Source organism: Lagenorhynchus albirostris, chromosome 16, assembly GCF_949774975.1.
Source record: "Lagenorhynchus albirostris chromosome 16, mLagAlb1.1, whole genome shotgun sequence".
NCBI lineage: Eukaryota > Metazoa > Chordata > Mammalia > Artiodactyla > Delphinidae > Lagenorhynchus > Lagenorhynchus albirostris.
Window position 1 is genome coordinate 79,022,653 of NC_083110.1, and position 17,728 is coordinate 79,040,380.

Sequence of the window (17,728 nt, forward strand, 5' to 3'; positions counted from 1 at the left end):
ACTTATCATCTTTGACTATGTTAAGTTTCGTTTCCGGTTTTACATCCCACATCCACGAACTGCAAAGAACAGCTGGCAAGGTGTGACATGTACTACTTCGCTTCTGTGAGTTGATCTGTTACAAAGGCCTTTTTGGTAAGCAGGGTGAGAACGGGTGGTGTACGAGTCAGCCACCGTTCACTCTGTCCTATTCGTTTTGGGAAAGGATTTACTTTGAACTCCAGTGGGTTTTAAAGACGGCCTTTAACTCCAAACACCATGAGTTTTAAAGGAACCAGAGTTTCCATCGTCCGTGCTTTTTAGATTCAGTTTTGGGTTTTTGCTTGGGAGTTGAGTAAGTCTCCTGAGAGTAAGGCGAGTGTGCGACCTGAGTTTCCTCGAAAGGATGGAGTTTCCTCAGAACTGGCTGGAGTTTGTCTTCTTGCTGCTTAAAATCTAGCTCCACACTAGAAAGAAAAGAGAGGGAAGAATTTAGTGCTTGGTCTTTCCTATGTAAAGAGCTCCCTTAGAGACAGCAGAATTTGGTGCCATCCCAGCAGGGTCATGATCATTCGGATGGTGTTTATAATGCCGTTTGACAGTTCAGTATTAAGCAATTGGCTATAATATGTTTTAGTGCTCGGTCACTGTGAACTATCTCAAAAAGTTTCATTTTCTTTGAAAAATAACTTATTTGCATCCATTGCCAACTTTTGAAGTTTTATTAATGTACACAGTTGGTGTGAAAGCATAGACTGTGTTTGTTGAAATGAGAAATGTGACATGTGAGTAACCCTTTTGCTTGTCCATAGACTGCACACACGTGCTTCATGGGACAGAGAGGTAACCGAAGATACGTGTGTTCAGGGGTCGTCTTAGTGCATATACACCAGGTATTTGGAAGCTCTGTGCAACTTTTCACAAGGTCAGAGAAAACCATTTATCTCACCTGAAACAGTTGTAAAGTGAAGTGACCTTGGCTTCTGGTCTCCTTTGCAAAATCTCATCTGCCTAAAAAACTGGTGAGAGCCCAAATATCCAGCATTGGGGAAGAGAGTGTGTTTTATCAAGTCAACACCACTGAATATCACTCAGTTGTTCTCAAAGATAGTTTTCCAGGCAAAAAGATAGATAGTGTTCGGTGAAAATAACAAAACTGTAGTTACGTGGCTGAAGCCATAATATGCAAACATGCAGCCATGGGGAAGGACGTTTGCCAGTAGTGATAGGGTTTGTGTTAGAACGACAGGGTTAAAGCTGGTTTTCTTGTGTCTTACGAAATTTCTCCTGACAATGCTGCATTTGGCCTAGAGTCCTCCCGTCCGTTCATGGCTTTGGAAGGGACCATTGTTGACCCCCTAACTTTGGGTAGGACCCCCCTGCTCCAGTGTCACTCTTCTGTGATCAGCCCAGGGGCAGTGGGCCTCGCCTCCCTTTTGGTTCCCTTGCCTGTACCCCTAGGATTTGAACCTGGGCGCTGCATCACGCCAGGCCTCCGGAGATGTCCACTCTGTGCTGCTTCCATTTCTGCGCTGGGTGCCAGTCGAAATGTCAGTAGATTTCGCTAAAGGCTCAGCAGTGATGATAATACATGAGCTCAACATTTTACGTCCGGTGGAACCGTAAACCATTTACAAACATGATATCCTATTGATTTAGAGAACCATTAATCCTAGCTACATTTTGACATTTTGAAAAGACAAAAACAGCAAAACTGTATTATCTGGAGTTTTAAAAACAAGTTCAAGACCCATTTAATGGACCGTGTCATGCTTTAAATCCACTGTTCCATTTTTCGTATCATCAAAGACTGTATTAGTGAAAAAATTAAAAATATTTTCAGAGAAGTTTATGGCTAGTCCTCCGCCTGTTCCCAAAACAAAAATTATATCCCCCCCCCTCATTTCAAAGGTCCTCTGAGTTATGCTGCAGTTTATACGAAATAGAATAAAACCCCGTGAACTCATGACTTGCTAATCTAGAACGGGATAATGTAGTCATGCTTCCTCATGGGGACAGTTGCGAAAAGTGCACATCTCAGGACATGCTGCCTTTGTGAAACACGAGCCTCAGTTATTGTTTCAGTGGGAAGAACAGGGATTTCCCTCCTGGCTTTTTCATCTGATGCTGCGGAGTGGGGAGGGGGTGAGTGGGGGCTCAGATAAATCCCTTAACCTCTTTAAGGTTCGGTTTCCTTTATTTGAAGGGGTATAATAATTACTGTCCTGGTATCTTACTGAAAAATGGTAAGGATCCTCCCCACTCCCCCTGTCCTGAAAGAAAGAGTTTCTTAAACTATAAGATGCAATTCAGATATTATTTTCTCCTTATCATTTGTTGATCACTAATTGTATAATGGGGACAAGAGCTAACGATGATTAAGAAATACCTATTCAAGAATTCTTCAACTTGGACATTTAACAAGGAAAATAAGAACCTTGCCATTGAGTCTGTAAGATAGTATAGCATCCAATATGGTATTTTAGGTACAAAAGAGTAGTTTTGTCAAGGTGCTTGGTTAGTATTGAAAGCATGTTCTCCAGATCATAACCATCTCAATAGGCCCAGATAGGTTTTGTGTTATTAGGTCAGAGGGTGGGTGCTAGCATTTCCTGGGCTAACAGTACAATTCTGGGTACCTGTAATTATTGAATTCCCATTAAGCTCCTACATTGGCAATCCTGTTATTAACCAATTTATCACACCGCAGAACCACCACTGTAATCACAGCATACTCTAATCTGAGTTCTTGTTTAACAAAATGACTCGACTTCATCTGTCTGTTGATTCCTATCTGCACTCCCCCACGACTGAGAAGCTGCCGCCAGGAGCTGGTTTCTTCGTGGAGGGAGTGTGAGTGGCCGTGAGCACCTGCTGGGAGATGCCTGCAGTGAGGTGACCTTGAGCCCTGCACCTCCCTCCCGGTCTGTAACCCCAAGTTGCAGTGCACCTGCTTGTCAGGTGATGTCCGGGTACCAGGGGATGCTGTGCCCTGCTATCAGGTAGGAATAACGTGGCTCTGTCCAGTGTTTTCCACTGGGGGACTTTTCTCCTTTAGGGCGGAGCACACCAAGTCACCGGGGTCCATGTGAAGCAGACAGCCGGCTGGAGAGGGCAGTGTCCGAAGGTTAATAGTCTGGCCGACTCTAGCTGACACAGAGCAAAGGTCCCTTCAGTCTTAGCAGCCAAATGGCCAGAATAAAGCAGCACCTACTGCCCTGGTCCGCACAGAGGACTTGGACAGAAGCCAGCGGTGGACAGTCTAGGGCACTTGGACTCTGTGCCCAGAGCCCCTCCCTGTTTAACACAGCGAGCTGTCCAGATAGGGCCTGGGAGCGGGGGCTGGGGGGTGGGTGCTGCCTCGTGGAGAAGCGATGGCCCTGGATTTGGGCTTCCACACTGATCGGAGGGACACGGGGGGCGTGTTGGCGGGGTTGGCTGCAGCTGCCCGGCAGACGGTGCATGTGGGCACCGTCACCGTCTTCAGGGCTGTCGCTTTCTCCCCTGTCTGGAGCACGTGTCCTGGCCACTCCTTGCCCCTCTGTCCCCAGGCCCGCATGACCTCCTTACTCTCTAGCACCTTCTGCAAGCTCCCCCACTCGGCTCCTTTCTCCCTTCTTGGCACTCACTACAGATGATTGCATTTGTCTCTGTGTCATCTTTCCTCCGTCCCCCGAATGCAGCTGCTGTGACGGGGTGACTCTTGTCCCGTCTCTGTTCCCAGCACCTACAGCACGGCCTGAGTCACGGCAGTTGCCTACGTAATACTTACAGAATTAACGCATGAGCCGTAAAAGACAAGTCCCGTCTCGGCTTTCGTCCCCATTGCCCTGGGCTGCTGTGTCTTGGTTGGTGATGTTGGCTGTGCCCCCTTGCTCTTCCCTCCCATCGAGCCCCCTCCTTACTGCCGGTAAACAGGGCTTCTCCCGCAGGCAGCGCTGTGGGACCCACTCTCGGTGGAATCTGTGGCCCGGCTCCCTTCTCTCAGAACTTAATCGAAGAAGATGCTGAAACGTTTGTCGTAAAACACACACCAGGATCTGTTTGGAGCCTGCCTCCCCCGCTTCTACTCCTGGCTTCCCCTTCTCTGGAAGAGTCTGCAAGATGGGCGGGGTCAGCAGGGTGCTGCCAGTTGTGCTCTTCCGGGAGTCTTGTGATTCCCTTCCCACTTTTCCTGTGCGCTGCAGGCCCTGCTGTGGTTTTCTGCATGATGCTGCTTCTAAGCTCAGTTGAGGGCAGTGCACCTGCCCTCTGCGGTTTGGACCTGCCTTCCCAGAGCAGTTCCAGCTCAGAGACTTAGCCCTCATTGAGCAGGCAGACAGGAGCGTGTGTGTTCCAAGTCTGGCCTCTAGACCTTGTCCTCATCTGTTAGGGCTCGGCTGGGGCTTGGCACAGCTTCCTGCAATGCCCAGGGTCTCAGCATCCGGCCGCACACGAGGCTGGAGGCTGCTGGTGGTACCGTCCGCCTCCTGCAGGCCAGATCTGGCGTTTGTAGCGCACCGTCGAGGGGACACACACATCATGCGGAACACTTGCACCTCCGAGGAGAAGCAGCCTGGAAAAAGTCCTGACTCTGGAGAGTCCGAGCCTGAGTGTGAAGGGACTGGAGCCAGGCCAGCCTCCGCTAAGCTGGCTGTTCTCTCCTTTAGTGCCTGAGGTACAGCGCAGACTGCAGACTGTGCCGGGTGATCCAGAACGGCCCCAGGACTGCTGGGCTGTTTACAAGATATAAATCCCCGGGAGCTATCATTGTTTACGTTTTATCTCTCTCCTTCCCCTGCCTGCGTCCATCCAACAAAATGCTTGCGTTGAGAGCTCCGTGGTAACTGAAGCCGTGCTGCCAGGCGTGCCACCGAAAGCCACTGGCCACATCTGTGTGGCTCGCGGTGATGAAGGATTAAAGCCACGGGCTGCAGACTGCATTTTTTGGTTAGGCTTTTTCTCTTGAAAATAGAAGTTTTATGTGTAGGGACTTGGCTTACAGAATTATTACTCTGCGTTTCCAAAGCAATAAAAACCTGCGCTGAAGCTCAGGCTGCTCTGTCAGCTGGCACCAGCTTTATTTGCTTCCCGGCGTCTCTGCTGGGCCTTGTAGTAACACTTCTCCCCACGACTTCATGCAGTTTTGCAGAAGAGCGTGGTCCCAGCATCTCCAGCGGATGCTCTGCTTGTCTGCTGCTCCTATAAATACCCGGGCCCTGCCACAGTTTCCTTAGCAAGCTGTCGCCAGCTCCTTGAGTTCATTGAAGGGGAAATGGATTTAGAACATTCCTTTCTCCAGTCCCCTGGGTGTAGCCGTGAAGAGTTAAAAGCAGGTGAGTTCGGCTCCCAGGCATTGTGTGTTTCCTGGACTGGAAGAAAACCCGAAATCTCTGATTTCTCCAACCTTGACAGTGTTGGCGGGGCTCAGTGGACTGCAGAGCGGAGGCCTCCGTTTTTAATTTTCTTTGAATCAGATCGCAGAGTCCCCGGTGCTCGGTGTGGCTCTGACTGACCCACGCTCTGCCACCATGGATACATCATCCCACCTTCAGGGACCTGAGCTTCCCGGGCTGTGAAAGGACAGTGGAGATGCACACGCCCACCGCCAGGGGGCCCCATGGAGCCACCACGCCCACACGGAAACTCAGGCAAACTCGGGGCAGCCAGCTCGCTGGGGCGTGTGATGGCTCTCACAGTGTCCTCAAAATGCAGTGCTTTATGTCCGGCTGGCTTCACGTCAGCGCCTTGGATCACACAGTGTTGTTCAGAAGAAGCTGAAAGTCAGGCTCCAAGTAACAGGCTGGGTTGTCTCCCTTGCAAGCCTGGTGAACCAGGCACATCTCTTTTTATTTACTCCTCAGCCTCAGTTTACATATGTGGTCCCGGCTGTGCCTTTAGGCAGTGGGAGAACCAGGACCCAAAATGGCCATCATACTTCCCTGGACGCATCTCCGTGTGACTGCTGAGGGGCCCCATCCATCTGGCGTGTCCAGAATCAGAGCGTTTCCCCAGCCTGCTGCTCGGTCTTCCCAAACTCAGCTGCGATGCCGGGCACCTTGGCGTCTAGCTGGACTCGCCCTTCCCCCCGCTTCCATCAGCTGGGTACCGTGCAGCCACCCTCTGCAATCTCCAGCGCCTTCCTCTGCCCCCAAAGAACTTAGGCAGTTTTCAGTTTGGCCACTGAAACAGCCGTTCAGTGCTTCTCTGTCCGTCTCTCTCTTGCCCTAACGCGTTTTCCAAGTACCAGAGTCACCTTAGGAAAACCTGAAACTCCTTGACAAACTTCCGCTCATCCTTTAAACCGAGGGCACTTGTTGCCTCCTCCTTCCATGGATTTTCTAGACTAACCACATGTGCCCGCCCCTCCGTCCCGTCCAAACTCCTCTGGTCCACACTGCTCAGGGTCTCTGCACATTTTTATCAGAGCACTTCTGGCTCATGTTGGATCATAGCTACTTTTTCTCAGTTCTGTGAAACGCATCGAGGGATAGACCATGTTGAATTCAACTGCATCTGTGATGCCTTTAATACAGTGACAGACTCAGCACGTGACCTCTCTGTTTACTGAATTGAAATAAACTGATGAACTGAACCCGAATCCCCTCACTTCCAGTCTCAGCAGAAAGCTGCCTCTGTTTTCTAGTTATAACTTACTCATCAAAATGAACATATGTACAGAAAATATGTCCATATGTTATATACCTGTTGTGTATATGTATGGAGCTTGTTCCAGTAGTTTCCGGTATTAATAATTTGAACATAGAAATGATTCATCATAACTCTGAATCCTTCTTCCGCCACTTTTTCACACAGTAGGTGACTAATCAAAGTTTACAGAGTCACTGTAAGATTTAAAATACTAGAAATAGATGGGTATTCAATAATACTAATACCTGAACTATAAGATCTGTTCCCTTTTCGTGATGGCCTATGGCAAGGAAATTATGGTTATGGTTATAAAAAGCAAAACATTAGCCAGTTATCCTAGCTATAAAGTATATTCCAAAGTATCCAAAGTTATAGACAGTGACCTTTCTGAATACATCGTGGTACGTAGCCTGACCACGCAGGAGGACAGTCCTTCCTTTTATGCTTGCCTGAAGCTCCATCCTCGGGATCTTTCTCATCTGTGACTCCACTGGAATGCAGAGTGGTCTAGCACCCGCGCTTCATCTGAGTGCCCAAATTTGAGGGCTGGCCAGATGCACAGGGGTCAGGGAACTGCGTTTGAGCCTCCTATAATTTTGCGCCACAGAGAGGTCGAGGCAGAAAGACTCAAGCGCTGTTTATAACCTCCAACCGTAATCATTTCTCGAGTAAGAAAGGGACCAGATCACTAACAGTGTCACGTGTGTATTAAGCGTATCTGATGTCACACTTCTAGCAAGCCATCAAGATCAGACATTATATTTAGAAGGGATGGATAATTATTAAATGTGGACTGCCAATTCACTGCTGTCCCTGGCCTCAACAAAGAGCACACAATTATTTTTTTTAATCTTTGAGCAGGAAGTGCATTGTAACTGCAGTTAAAAGGAGAAAACACAGGACTCTCCAAAATTGTAGTGGGTCCTTCAGGTGCCAGGGCTGGAACACCCAGCCAGGTGACCTGAGTCGGGTCGGCTGAGATCTTGGCCATGACCTTGTCTTCTGTTCTCATCTTGAGGACGGACAATCTGTTGCCCAGAGAGGAATGACTTGCGGTCACAGTGCTTGAGCTAAAGTGCAGAGCAGCCCGGCCCCTCTGAGCCACCAGCCCAGAACGCTGAGTTGCTGACGCTCTCAGGAGCTTCCCCTCTTCTGACGTGAGCAGAGAGAGAGAGAATATGGAGCAGTGACAGTTCTCAGTGCGTAGGCCAGAAAACCATTAGCTTCTTGTGCATGTCTTATGGTGTCACTGGTGACCTGTCTAAACCCCCGGGTTCCCTACCACACCTCCAGGGATGTGTTGTCTGTGGGATCAGTGCCTTCAAGGCGGCTGATGGGGCAGAAGAGTCAGCTGAGTGACAGCAGCAAACCCTAGGTGGTTTCTTTTGTCATTGAGTCCCCAAGGAATTTTACATGCTAACTTAGGGCACTCAGGTGAGGACTGGATGCTGTATCTAGCTCGTAGAAAAATCGACATGGTTGTCTAAAAGTGAATTACACTGATTTGCTCGTGACACTGACAATGTCACTCCTTCACACTGTTTTGGACATAGGTGACTACCTCATTAATTTTGACTTTTGAGGGTCTTAAGAGAAGGGCTATCAGTATAATTAACCTTTCTCTGCTGAATAATTTTTAACTAATTGCTTTACAAGGAATATGTTGAAATGAGTAATCAGTTTTCACTTTTACAGCTGTAATCAGTTGCACATAGAATTTTTGATACTAAAGGTTAGTAAAAGGTCAGTGAAGATGACTAAAACCTGACCCTTACATATTGGGGAAAAAGAATATATTTTTATAATTCTAATGGAATAGACAAAACTTGGGTTGTTGGTTTGGGGAATTTTTTTTTTTAAGATGTTGGGGGTAGGAGTTTATTAATTAATTTATTTTTGCTGTGTTGGGTCTTCGTTTCCGTGCGAGGGCTTTCTCTAGTTGTGGCAGGCGGGGACCACTCTTCATCGCGGTGCGCGGGCCTCTCACTATGGCGGCCTCCCTTGTTGCGGAGCACAGGCTCAGTAGTTGTGGCTCACGGGCCTAGTTGCTCCGCGGCATGTGGGATCTTCCCAGACCGGGGCTCGAACCCGTGTCCCTTGCATTAGCAGGCAGATTCTCAACCACTGCGCCACCAGGGAAGCCCCTCAAGGAGAATTTTGAGGTCTGTTAAGTCATTCTTTTTTGTTTTTTTTCTAACGTTTAGTTTACTTTATTAAAACATATTTCCTTACATCCGAATGACATCGCCTAAAGTATTATCCAAGGAAATCCTTTCTGTCCTCTTCCTCCCGCCCCCTCAGTCACTATAAATACTAGGAACAGAGCACTAAGTATTAGACAAAAGCTAATTTCCTCCACATCAGTTCATGTTGGTAAAGAACTTAATATGCACAAGTGGTGGTGATCGAAAGCAGGCTTGCAAAGGCCACTTTCACTTAGAGATAATCACTAAATGACAAAGGCAGCAAAGATTTCACTCCAAGTGGGCTCTGGACAGGCTAGACCTGGCCCCGGTTCTGCATACAAATGCAATTTACCTCTCTTAACAATAAGACTGCATTAGTTTCGAGGCGTCCAGTTCTGGTGGCTGTCCTGATTGCAGCTCCTTTTTTGCGATACTCTGGAATCAGTGGCATTTCCATGCACATTTTTGTCTGGAATCTTTGCAGCCTTCTGCTTTGTGTTCTTATTGGTGATGCAATGAATTTCTATTGATGATTTGAGAAAATGCAAACCATTACTTCTGTGAATTCCTTTTCCATCTCATAATATTAGGGTATATTTCTCGTCTTTCCTGAAACCCTCCAATCATTTTGGAAAGGACCTTGCAGAATTTGGGAGCTTCCTTGATAAACAGTTAAAGACTTCGATGCACTGGAAGGTTCCCCAGCTGCTGTAAGGCTACATGCTTAAGTGTCAGCAGCAAGGCATCCCCTTTCATCCTTGGAAATCCTCGGGCTCCTTCTCCCCCTAATCCTTCCGGTTGTTTCCAACCCTCTAGCCTGGGGGGTGGGAGAGGTGTTCTACAGAACACATCTAAACCCTCCCCAATATGCTACCCCTCCAAGATGGTCCTCTGTCCTCTGCGTCAGCTGTCCCCGGGTGGAACACCCTGGTCGCCTTCATCTCCCTGTCCTCTGCCTTTCTTCACTGTGTCTGTGGCCCCCACACCTCCGGTGCAGAAGGTTCCCTGTTGTTGTCGCTCTGTTGTTACAAGGTCTTACGGTAGGGGTTCTACGGGGTTGTCTTCAGCCAGATCACCAGTTCCTCCCGCCTCCCGGTGTGTGGGGCCATCATGCCCCTCATCTTCTAGGAGTTCCATGAAAAATGCTTGCTGAGGAAATACACAGAAGCACCAAATGGAAGGGACCCGGGTACTTTATCAGAACAGTTGTTTGAAATTTCATCTATACTTGACCATCCATGGATCATATCAAAAGATGGAAATACAACGTAGACAACAGGGCATCCTGCAAACTCCCTCCCTCTGGGGTGTTGAAAACAAAGTGATAGGCAGACGGGCAGTGTTTCTCTTCCCTTCGGGGGCCAAGTCCACTCACGGATTCACTGCATAATTATTAGTGTCACTTGAGGCTGACTGTGGGTGGCCATGATGATACAGAAAGGACGCAGGTGCGGGCAGTGTCCTCCTGAAGGGGACAGGTGGTATAGGACTTGGAACTAATGGTAGGAATTCTAATACTTTACAGGAAGATTTAAATTCTGGTAAAGATTCTACTTAATTAGTCTGAATCATCATTATCATTATCTTTCAAAGCTCGCTTTCATTCCCCAAAGCCTTTGAACTGAGGTTAGCACAGGCTCTCCTCATAAAAATGCACAAATTTGAATTCAAGCCATTTTGTTGTGGTATTATTTTACGAATTAACCACTTCAGTAAAGCAGGGAAATGGTATGTTGCATTGTTCCTTTTTGAAACAAAATCTGAACAAAGGATGAATCATCAGTTAGCGTGACTCATCAGATCAGTCTGACAAGAGACCTACTGAGACGGGGTGGATACAAAGGATTTCAACTGCTGATAAGCCAAGATCATATTAGTACTTTATCCGTCGAATATTTTCTGAAATAATTATAGCCTATTTTGACAGGAAATATGGATGATAGCCAGAAAAGTTTTACTACAGAAAACTAAAACTTGTATCCCTTGTTATCTTGTTTCATGCTGAGATGGTCTTAAATTAGAATTTCACAATTGGTCCAGATCAAAATGGAAAGAATGTCATTTTAGGAAACAAAAACTGTAGTCATGTCAACCACCTCCAGATTCCCACTGATGGAAGATACCACTTTTGGTGCTTGGGTATCGGTGTCTAGGAAGCCGGGCAATCCATTGCCCAAGGATGGTTGTTTCGGCTCTTTGTAAATCGATTTGCCAGTACGGGAATGGACGCTATTTGGTTGAGAAATGCCCTGTGAATGCCCAGACTTTTCTCTCCAAGTAGACTTTCTTCTGAAGTTCTCAGATCCATTCCTCTCATAATTGCAGATCACTGACTCACGGCATTTCAGAGCTAGAAAGGACCTACCTGATCCCTTCCTTCAATCATGCAGGACTTGGAGATCTAATGGACACCCCTCCAAAGACAGAGGATGGCAGCTCAGCCCTGACCTCTGGGGCGCCCCCTATCTGAGCATCAGTCCCAGGCAGGCTGATTTTCACAACCTTTCGTTTGTGGCCCCGGAGGCCCTTTTTCCATGAAATTGCTTCAGGATCTTTTGTCCCTTTGGTATTTTTTTTCCATGACGGACTTATTTTTTTTTACAGAGAAATATGTACTGCCACCCAAGGCAAAGGCACACGTTTATTCAAGGGCTTGCGTTGCTAGAACCACAGGCAGCCGTGTCTTGGACACGGCCCCGTTTGCATGTCCCTAGGCCAGTGTTACTGGCAACATGGTGGATTCTTACATGCTCGGAGAGGGTACTTGGGTTTTGGGTGAAAAGCAGTGTGTAAATGCAAGATGGGCGGGATCAAATTCATTGACCTCCAGGGCTCTCTGCCTGCCAGCAAACAGGTATGACAAGTGACAACATGTGGAAACTGGCAGCTCTGATGGCCCCTCGTGTTCGCCCAGGCTCTGGGACAACCACAGGTCTTTGGCATTTTAAAATGTCTTTATTTTGAAACTCCTTCAACCTATTCAGTTCTGAGGTGCTGCGGGCATCCTCTGGGAAAGACCCAGAAGAGTGGCAGAGATGGTGGTACAGGGACTCTTAGAACATTCCTGAAGTCTAGGGTGCAGGCCCTGGTACCTGAGAGCCTGGGTGCAGAGCCAGGCATAGAACCAACTGCAGGGACTCCGAGCTTGAACTCATCCCCTTCTGATGGGATCGTCTCTACAGAGGTGTGTTTGCAGGAATTGATGGAGGATTTGTTGCAACGTCCTCCGTGAAAAGAGATGCACTTGAATCATAAAGCCTTTGCAATTTGGACACTCCCTCTGGCTCACCTCTGAGATGTTCTGGCTGCCCGTTGGCACTGCTACAGGGTCACCTGGACAGGTGGTTTCTTCTGCCCAAGGCCTGTTGTGTTCTGGATGCTTTTCTATCAGAGAAACCTCTATCCTTCATGAAGCATTTGACATTCGAGGATTGAATCACAGGGCTGGCTGTACACTGAGAAGTCATCTGGGCGAATTCTCCCTTGCTCTACGCTCCCCATTCTTTTTTGGCAGAAGGGAACCCCAGGGGAAATCACCTATCTGGAGGTATGAACAGCTGCCAGCCACCACTCTCTTGTACCAGTCTTTGGTTTCCTGATGGGATCATGAAAGCCCCCTTCACCGAGGTGCTGGGTTAGTCACCACCACTGTGCCCCCCACGATGGAACTGCCGCCCACGCGGGGCTGGATGCTCCTGGCAAACAGGCTCCTCTGTTGTTGATCCCTGGCCCTCTGTCCTCACTTCTCCAGCTGTGTGCTCACCAAGGGAATGCTGGGTTTGGATCTGTTTATGCCGTTTGTACTCACCATTGAAATGATGTGATTTATTTGAGTGTTACATAAACCAATGAGATACACTGGAGGCAAGAGAGAATTATTTCTGTGGGTTAGATGTTTTGGACAGAGGAGCTTGCTACAAAGTACTGAGTGTGACAAAGGGAGGGGCACATCGGCGCCCAGAAGGACCCTGAAATCAGGTTGTGTCACGAGACGGTGTTCTACCTCAGGAAAATGGGTGTGGTTCGTGGCAGGTACCTTGGAAGTCCAGTGGGGGTGACCACGGGCACAGAAGACATCTGGGCCTCGCCTCAAAAGATTGGCATAACTTAAAATCACGTACATTGTAAGACAATTATATGATTCAGATTCAAAAAACATGTTTACGTTTAGGATTTCTCTTTTGACTGGTGTTCCAGTTAGTGAACCAGAAGTGAGCTTTCTTTCCTCTCATCTGTAGTGCTCAGAAAACTCTTGCTAATGTCAAGAACCAAACCAGTGTCAAGAGTAACTGTTAAATTTAAAGTTATAATTTTAAATTATATCCTATATAAAGTGATAGGAAAACTGGGAAACAGAGTTTAACGAATATGTTTGTTCACCTTGGTAGTAATATCGAGATCTCTGTTTGAATTCATAGCAGGAAGACTGCTTTTTGGGGCAGTGGGAGTCTGGCTGAAATGTTACTAGTAAGCCTTCTGAGTAACTTCTCTTTGCAGCAGAAGTTGGGAGTGTTGGGAAATTTTTATTGTTGTTATCACTCTCATGGGGGGATTTTAAAACACTTTCCCGAAAGAGCTATCTAAAATTCCACTTCTCTAGTACCGCCTCTCCCGGGATGCTCTGTGCACTTAGAGAGGGGGCTTACTCACTGTAGGGTGGCATGGCTGTAGAGACCCCCACTGTACACAGTTCCTGAAGATGCACAGTCCCTGCAGTCACATCTTTGATGACAAGGTCTCTATGAAGAGACACGCATTTCCCCAGTTTGCAGGAGATGAGCAGAGTGGTCGCAATGACTCAATCCCTCTACCTGGTGAGTGAGTCTTACTAAATTTTGTCAAATTCTTGCGGTGCTGGAACTCCCAGTTCTTACGATAAATGGGCCAGTGGCCTGTGTACTGGGATTCACACAGATCGCTGGGTGAGCCATGTCTAAACAGTAACCACTCAAGGCTAATTCCTGTCCTTCACAGACTGTTAAATCACTTTAAACATCACTTTTTTTTTTTTTTAATGTAAGTTACTTCTGGATTTAGAGCTAAATTTATGTAAATTACTTCAATTTACATTGGAGAGTGTCCTAATAAATTCTTCTTTCAGTCACCCACAAAATGTTAAGTGGGTTTACATCATCAAGCTCACTCTTCGCAACTTCTTTGGAAATCTGGGTTCACTTCGACTCTGTATAGCATTGGAGACTGGAGGCGTTTTAGCTCCCAGAGGAGCAAAAGCTAAATGGTGAGGATACTTATGCCAGGAGCTCTCAGTTCTTCATTTCTTTTCCTAATTGACTGGTTTAACGAAAGCATTTTTTTTCTTTGAAAGCATTTTATTTTATGCCACTTACATCCCTTCACTGTTGATTCAGAATTGTTTCCCATAATATGGGTGTCGTAAAAAGATTCCCACCGGCCAAACTTCTCTAAGTCTGTATTTGGAGCGCTTGACGTTTCTTGCCTGGGCGCTTGATTTTCACCTCCTTGTTAATAGTGGAGAGCAATCGGGCATCTCGGCCTGCTGGGCCAGGGCTGCTGCAGGGGACCCGGGTCCCTCTGGGTAGCCAGGAGGCCTTAGCAGTTTGTGTGCCTTTTAGTAGATTGTAACCAGGCCATGGTTCCTGCAAGGCAGGCTTTCTCAGTCTTGGCACAATTGACCGTTTGGATGGGCTGACTCTGTGTCATGGAGGGCTGTCCTAGGCATTATAGGATGTTAGCAGCATCGCTGGCCTCTACCTAGTAGATGCAGTAGCAGCTCTCCAGTTGTGGCAGCTGAAAGCACCTCCCTCCGTTCTTGCCAGATGTGCCCTGGGAGGGTCGAGAACCTCTGCAGGACGGACTTTTGCTACGGTGGTACCGGAGCTTGTGGCTGCCCTGTGGTTTCTTCTGCTGCAACCACACCAGTCACCAGGTGACCCAGCTCTACTTTTAAAGAACCTGGGGCCCAGTCTGGGATGCTCCGTCTGGATTGGAGATGGGATGGACCCAAGACTGTGTGGACTCAAGCTTTTTGCCATTGTTAAGACATTTATACCCTCTCCCTGTCTCTGCCTTCTTGATAGGAGGGTGGTAACTTTGAAGATCTCTTTAGAAGGTGTTTTTTGGTTGAGATTGGCGTTCCTTTATACAGTTTTAGATATAAAACTGTGCAGCTTTTTCTTGTTGTTGATAATTTGGCAAATCAAGTAAAATTGTTCTTCAGGCTTAATTTAAAAAAATGAACTAAATCATAACATCTCTTACTGCTCTCATCTTTTGCTTACGAAAATTGCATTTCCAAAGAGAAAAAATAAAAAAGACAGTAACCTCTCTGAAGGTCATGACCATGTCTTGAAATCCTAAATTATTGCCAAAAGCCTAACATGCTTTTTGCTTGTTGAAAGTTTCTGCTGTATTCTTGTCAATGTGAGTAATCTAAACGCACTTCAAATTGAAAAACAGGAAGACCAGCCATAGGGCTCTAGACAGGGGCTCATGCCCCAAGGGACATAAGTGCCACAACCCTGGTGATTCCCCAGGAAATAAACTGCACACTGGGTTTTTCTGTGGTATTCCTAGCACATACAGTGTGGTTTGCAGCCTTTGATCTATACCATCTGAAGGTCTTATATTTCACAGCCGTTACGGAATACACAGTACAGTGTTCACGGCTGTTGATTCTCAGGGAGCAAGCCATCAAACTTACACCGATTTTGGAAACACTGCTAAGATACATTTGCCAGACCCATGGGTTCAAGCTCTCCCTCATCCCGTGATTCTGTACGTGAGGTGGAGTATTGAGAAGCAGCCTAGAATTCTGGTCAGGAAAGGTTCTTTACTTTTTGTCTGATATAATCACCCCAGCATGATCCCAGATGATTCTTGCATTCGTGGGTAAACATCATTTGTCACTCATAATAACAAAGTGGGAAGAGGAGAACGTTGACATACCTATAGATAATACATGCACTGTTCCTGCATGTGTCACAATTAGCTGTGTCTTGCCCAGTCCGATATGAAAGCCTACAAGATAAGAACAGGAGAGCATTACACGTGGTGGCTGCTGGCTGCTGGCTTCTCTAGAGCACACAGCTCCAATCAGATTCTTTCCCAATGCCATTGCTCGTTATGGTAATAGAAATCGATCAGTGTGTTTCCCATTTTGCTCCTGTCTCTGCATTTATTGTATACGACCAATGCAACCTCTATAGCTGATACTTAAATTAAATCTAGGATGCGAACATAAACTACTGGATGAAGTAAATAACCTGATTTTGTTCTAAGCAAAGGGAGTTTGGGATGTTTCAGTGCAGCTTGGTCTTTATGGTGTTTAAAAGAAACTTCGATGGGAAACGAACCCCAGATCTTCTGACTTGTTTCTGCCCCACCACCCCTCGGCCTGCGAGAGGAGGGGTCTGCAGACTGGGGCCCTCAGGCGAATCCCACTCTGAGCCAGCAAGCTAAGAGTGAATTTTACATTCATAAATGGTTGAAAAAGATTGAAAGAATAGTAATATTTGGAACACGTGAAAACTAATGAAATTAAATTTTCAGTGTCCATAAATAAAGTTTTAAGTTTTGATAATAAAGAATAGTGAACATTTTTACGTTAGTAGCTACAATACCCTCAGTCTGCAAATCCCAGGATACTCACTCTCTAGCTCTTTAGAGAAAAAAATTTGCTGACCTATGTGGTAGAGTGTCGTGCTGCATTGTCAGTGCCTTCTGACACCGTCCCTGGCTACATTCTCTGGTGAGTTCTGTCAGCCCTATGAGACTAGACATTTTTAGGAGGAGAGGTAGGGGTGCTGATTCTCTTCCCATTAACAGAAATAACCTTAGAGTATTTTTTGGAGTATATTCTGGAAGGTTGTATAGACTTAAGGGTTTGATGAAAGGATCTTCTTGAATCTTTCTCAGCCCAGTCACCCCAAGAAGCTAGTTTTGGGGAGCTTTCATAATGTTTTTCCTACCACTTTGGCCGGCCTTCCCTCTCTGATATTTTTAACGTGCAGGCGTATTTTATTCTGAATATTACTTTGTGCTAAGGGACAAACATGCTAACCAGAATCTGTTAAATCAGTGGCAGAAGAAAAGCTTCATCTGAATTGGCTTATACATACTTTGGGGGCAGATTTACGTTTGGAGAGTGACTCAACATAATAATAGTGCTCAGAAGGTTTTGTGTCAACATGGACAGTCGATATTTTATCACCTTCCCTATGTAAACTTTTCTTGCACGCATCATGGATTTTGAATTGAAATTAACTTGTTTTCCTCATTATATTTGGTGTTGCATAAACATCTGACAGAAGGATTTTCCTATCCATGCCACGTTGTTGCAGTGAGCTTTGGTGAACTCGGACCTGACCTTTGAGTTCTGTGCATTTCATTTATTAATCAAGTGACAATATTCTGTCCTAAAGTGTCGCCAGTCAGTGCCTGTGGCCCATGATATTCGAGCCAGAGTTGGAATCACTGTGGCTGCGTTTGTGTTGACCTCTGTCCCCCATTTCGGACGCCTTTGGATGCCCACTTGGGGTCTTTTCCTCTCCCCTGAGCTTTGTCAGGAAGAGCTTGTGCATCACACCTTCCTCTTTTCCTTAGCCCTTTCCTCCTGATGACAAGCCCCAAGGGTACATTCCTCCTGAACCTTCCTCCCTGGCTCCAGATTTGTCGAACCCATACCAAGGGTCCTCTGTGTTAGACATTGACCTCCATTCTCCCATGCCTTATTATATATAAAAGGCCTTTCTCCGTCCCACTGATTTTACTGGAGCTCTGTCCTAAGCTCATGTCTGACCGTGGTCATTTTGTATGGTAAAATAAGCATGGTGCTTGAGCACAAGTCCTGGCAATGACATGTTTGCTGCAGGACGTGTCTGTCCCGCTGTTAGGCTGGGCTGCAGACGAGGGACAGCTCCTCTGTGTGTTGCATTGGTGTGTATTAAGCAGCA

At 46.7% G+C, this 17,728-nt stretch overlaps 2 protein-coding genes across 5 annotated transcripts in view; one reads left to right on the top strand and one right to left on the bottom strand.

Annotated features, from left to right (window-relative positions):
• The window catches only part of DOCK1 (dedicator of cytokinesis 1), a 529,068-nt gene that overhangs the window by 211,154 nt on the left and 300,186 nt on the right, over window positions 1–17,728 (top strand). The window lies entirely within an intron of this gene.
• Window positions 266–17,728, bottom strand: part of INSYN2A (inhibitory synaptic factor 2A) — a 36,665-nt gene continuing 19,202 nt past the window's right edge. The window contains exons 2-3 of the mRNA XM_060127088.1: window positions 15,723–15,794; window positions 266–446 (exon numbers count right to left, since the gene is read on the bottom strand). Of these exons, the coding sequence (XP_059983071.1) occupies window positions 266–446; window positions 15,723–15,794 (253 nt within the window). The remainder of the gene's footprint in view (window positions 447–15,722; window positions 15,795–17,728) is intronic.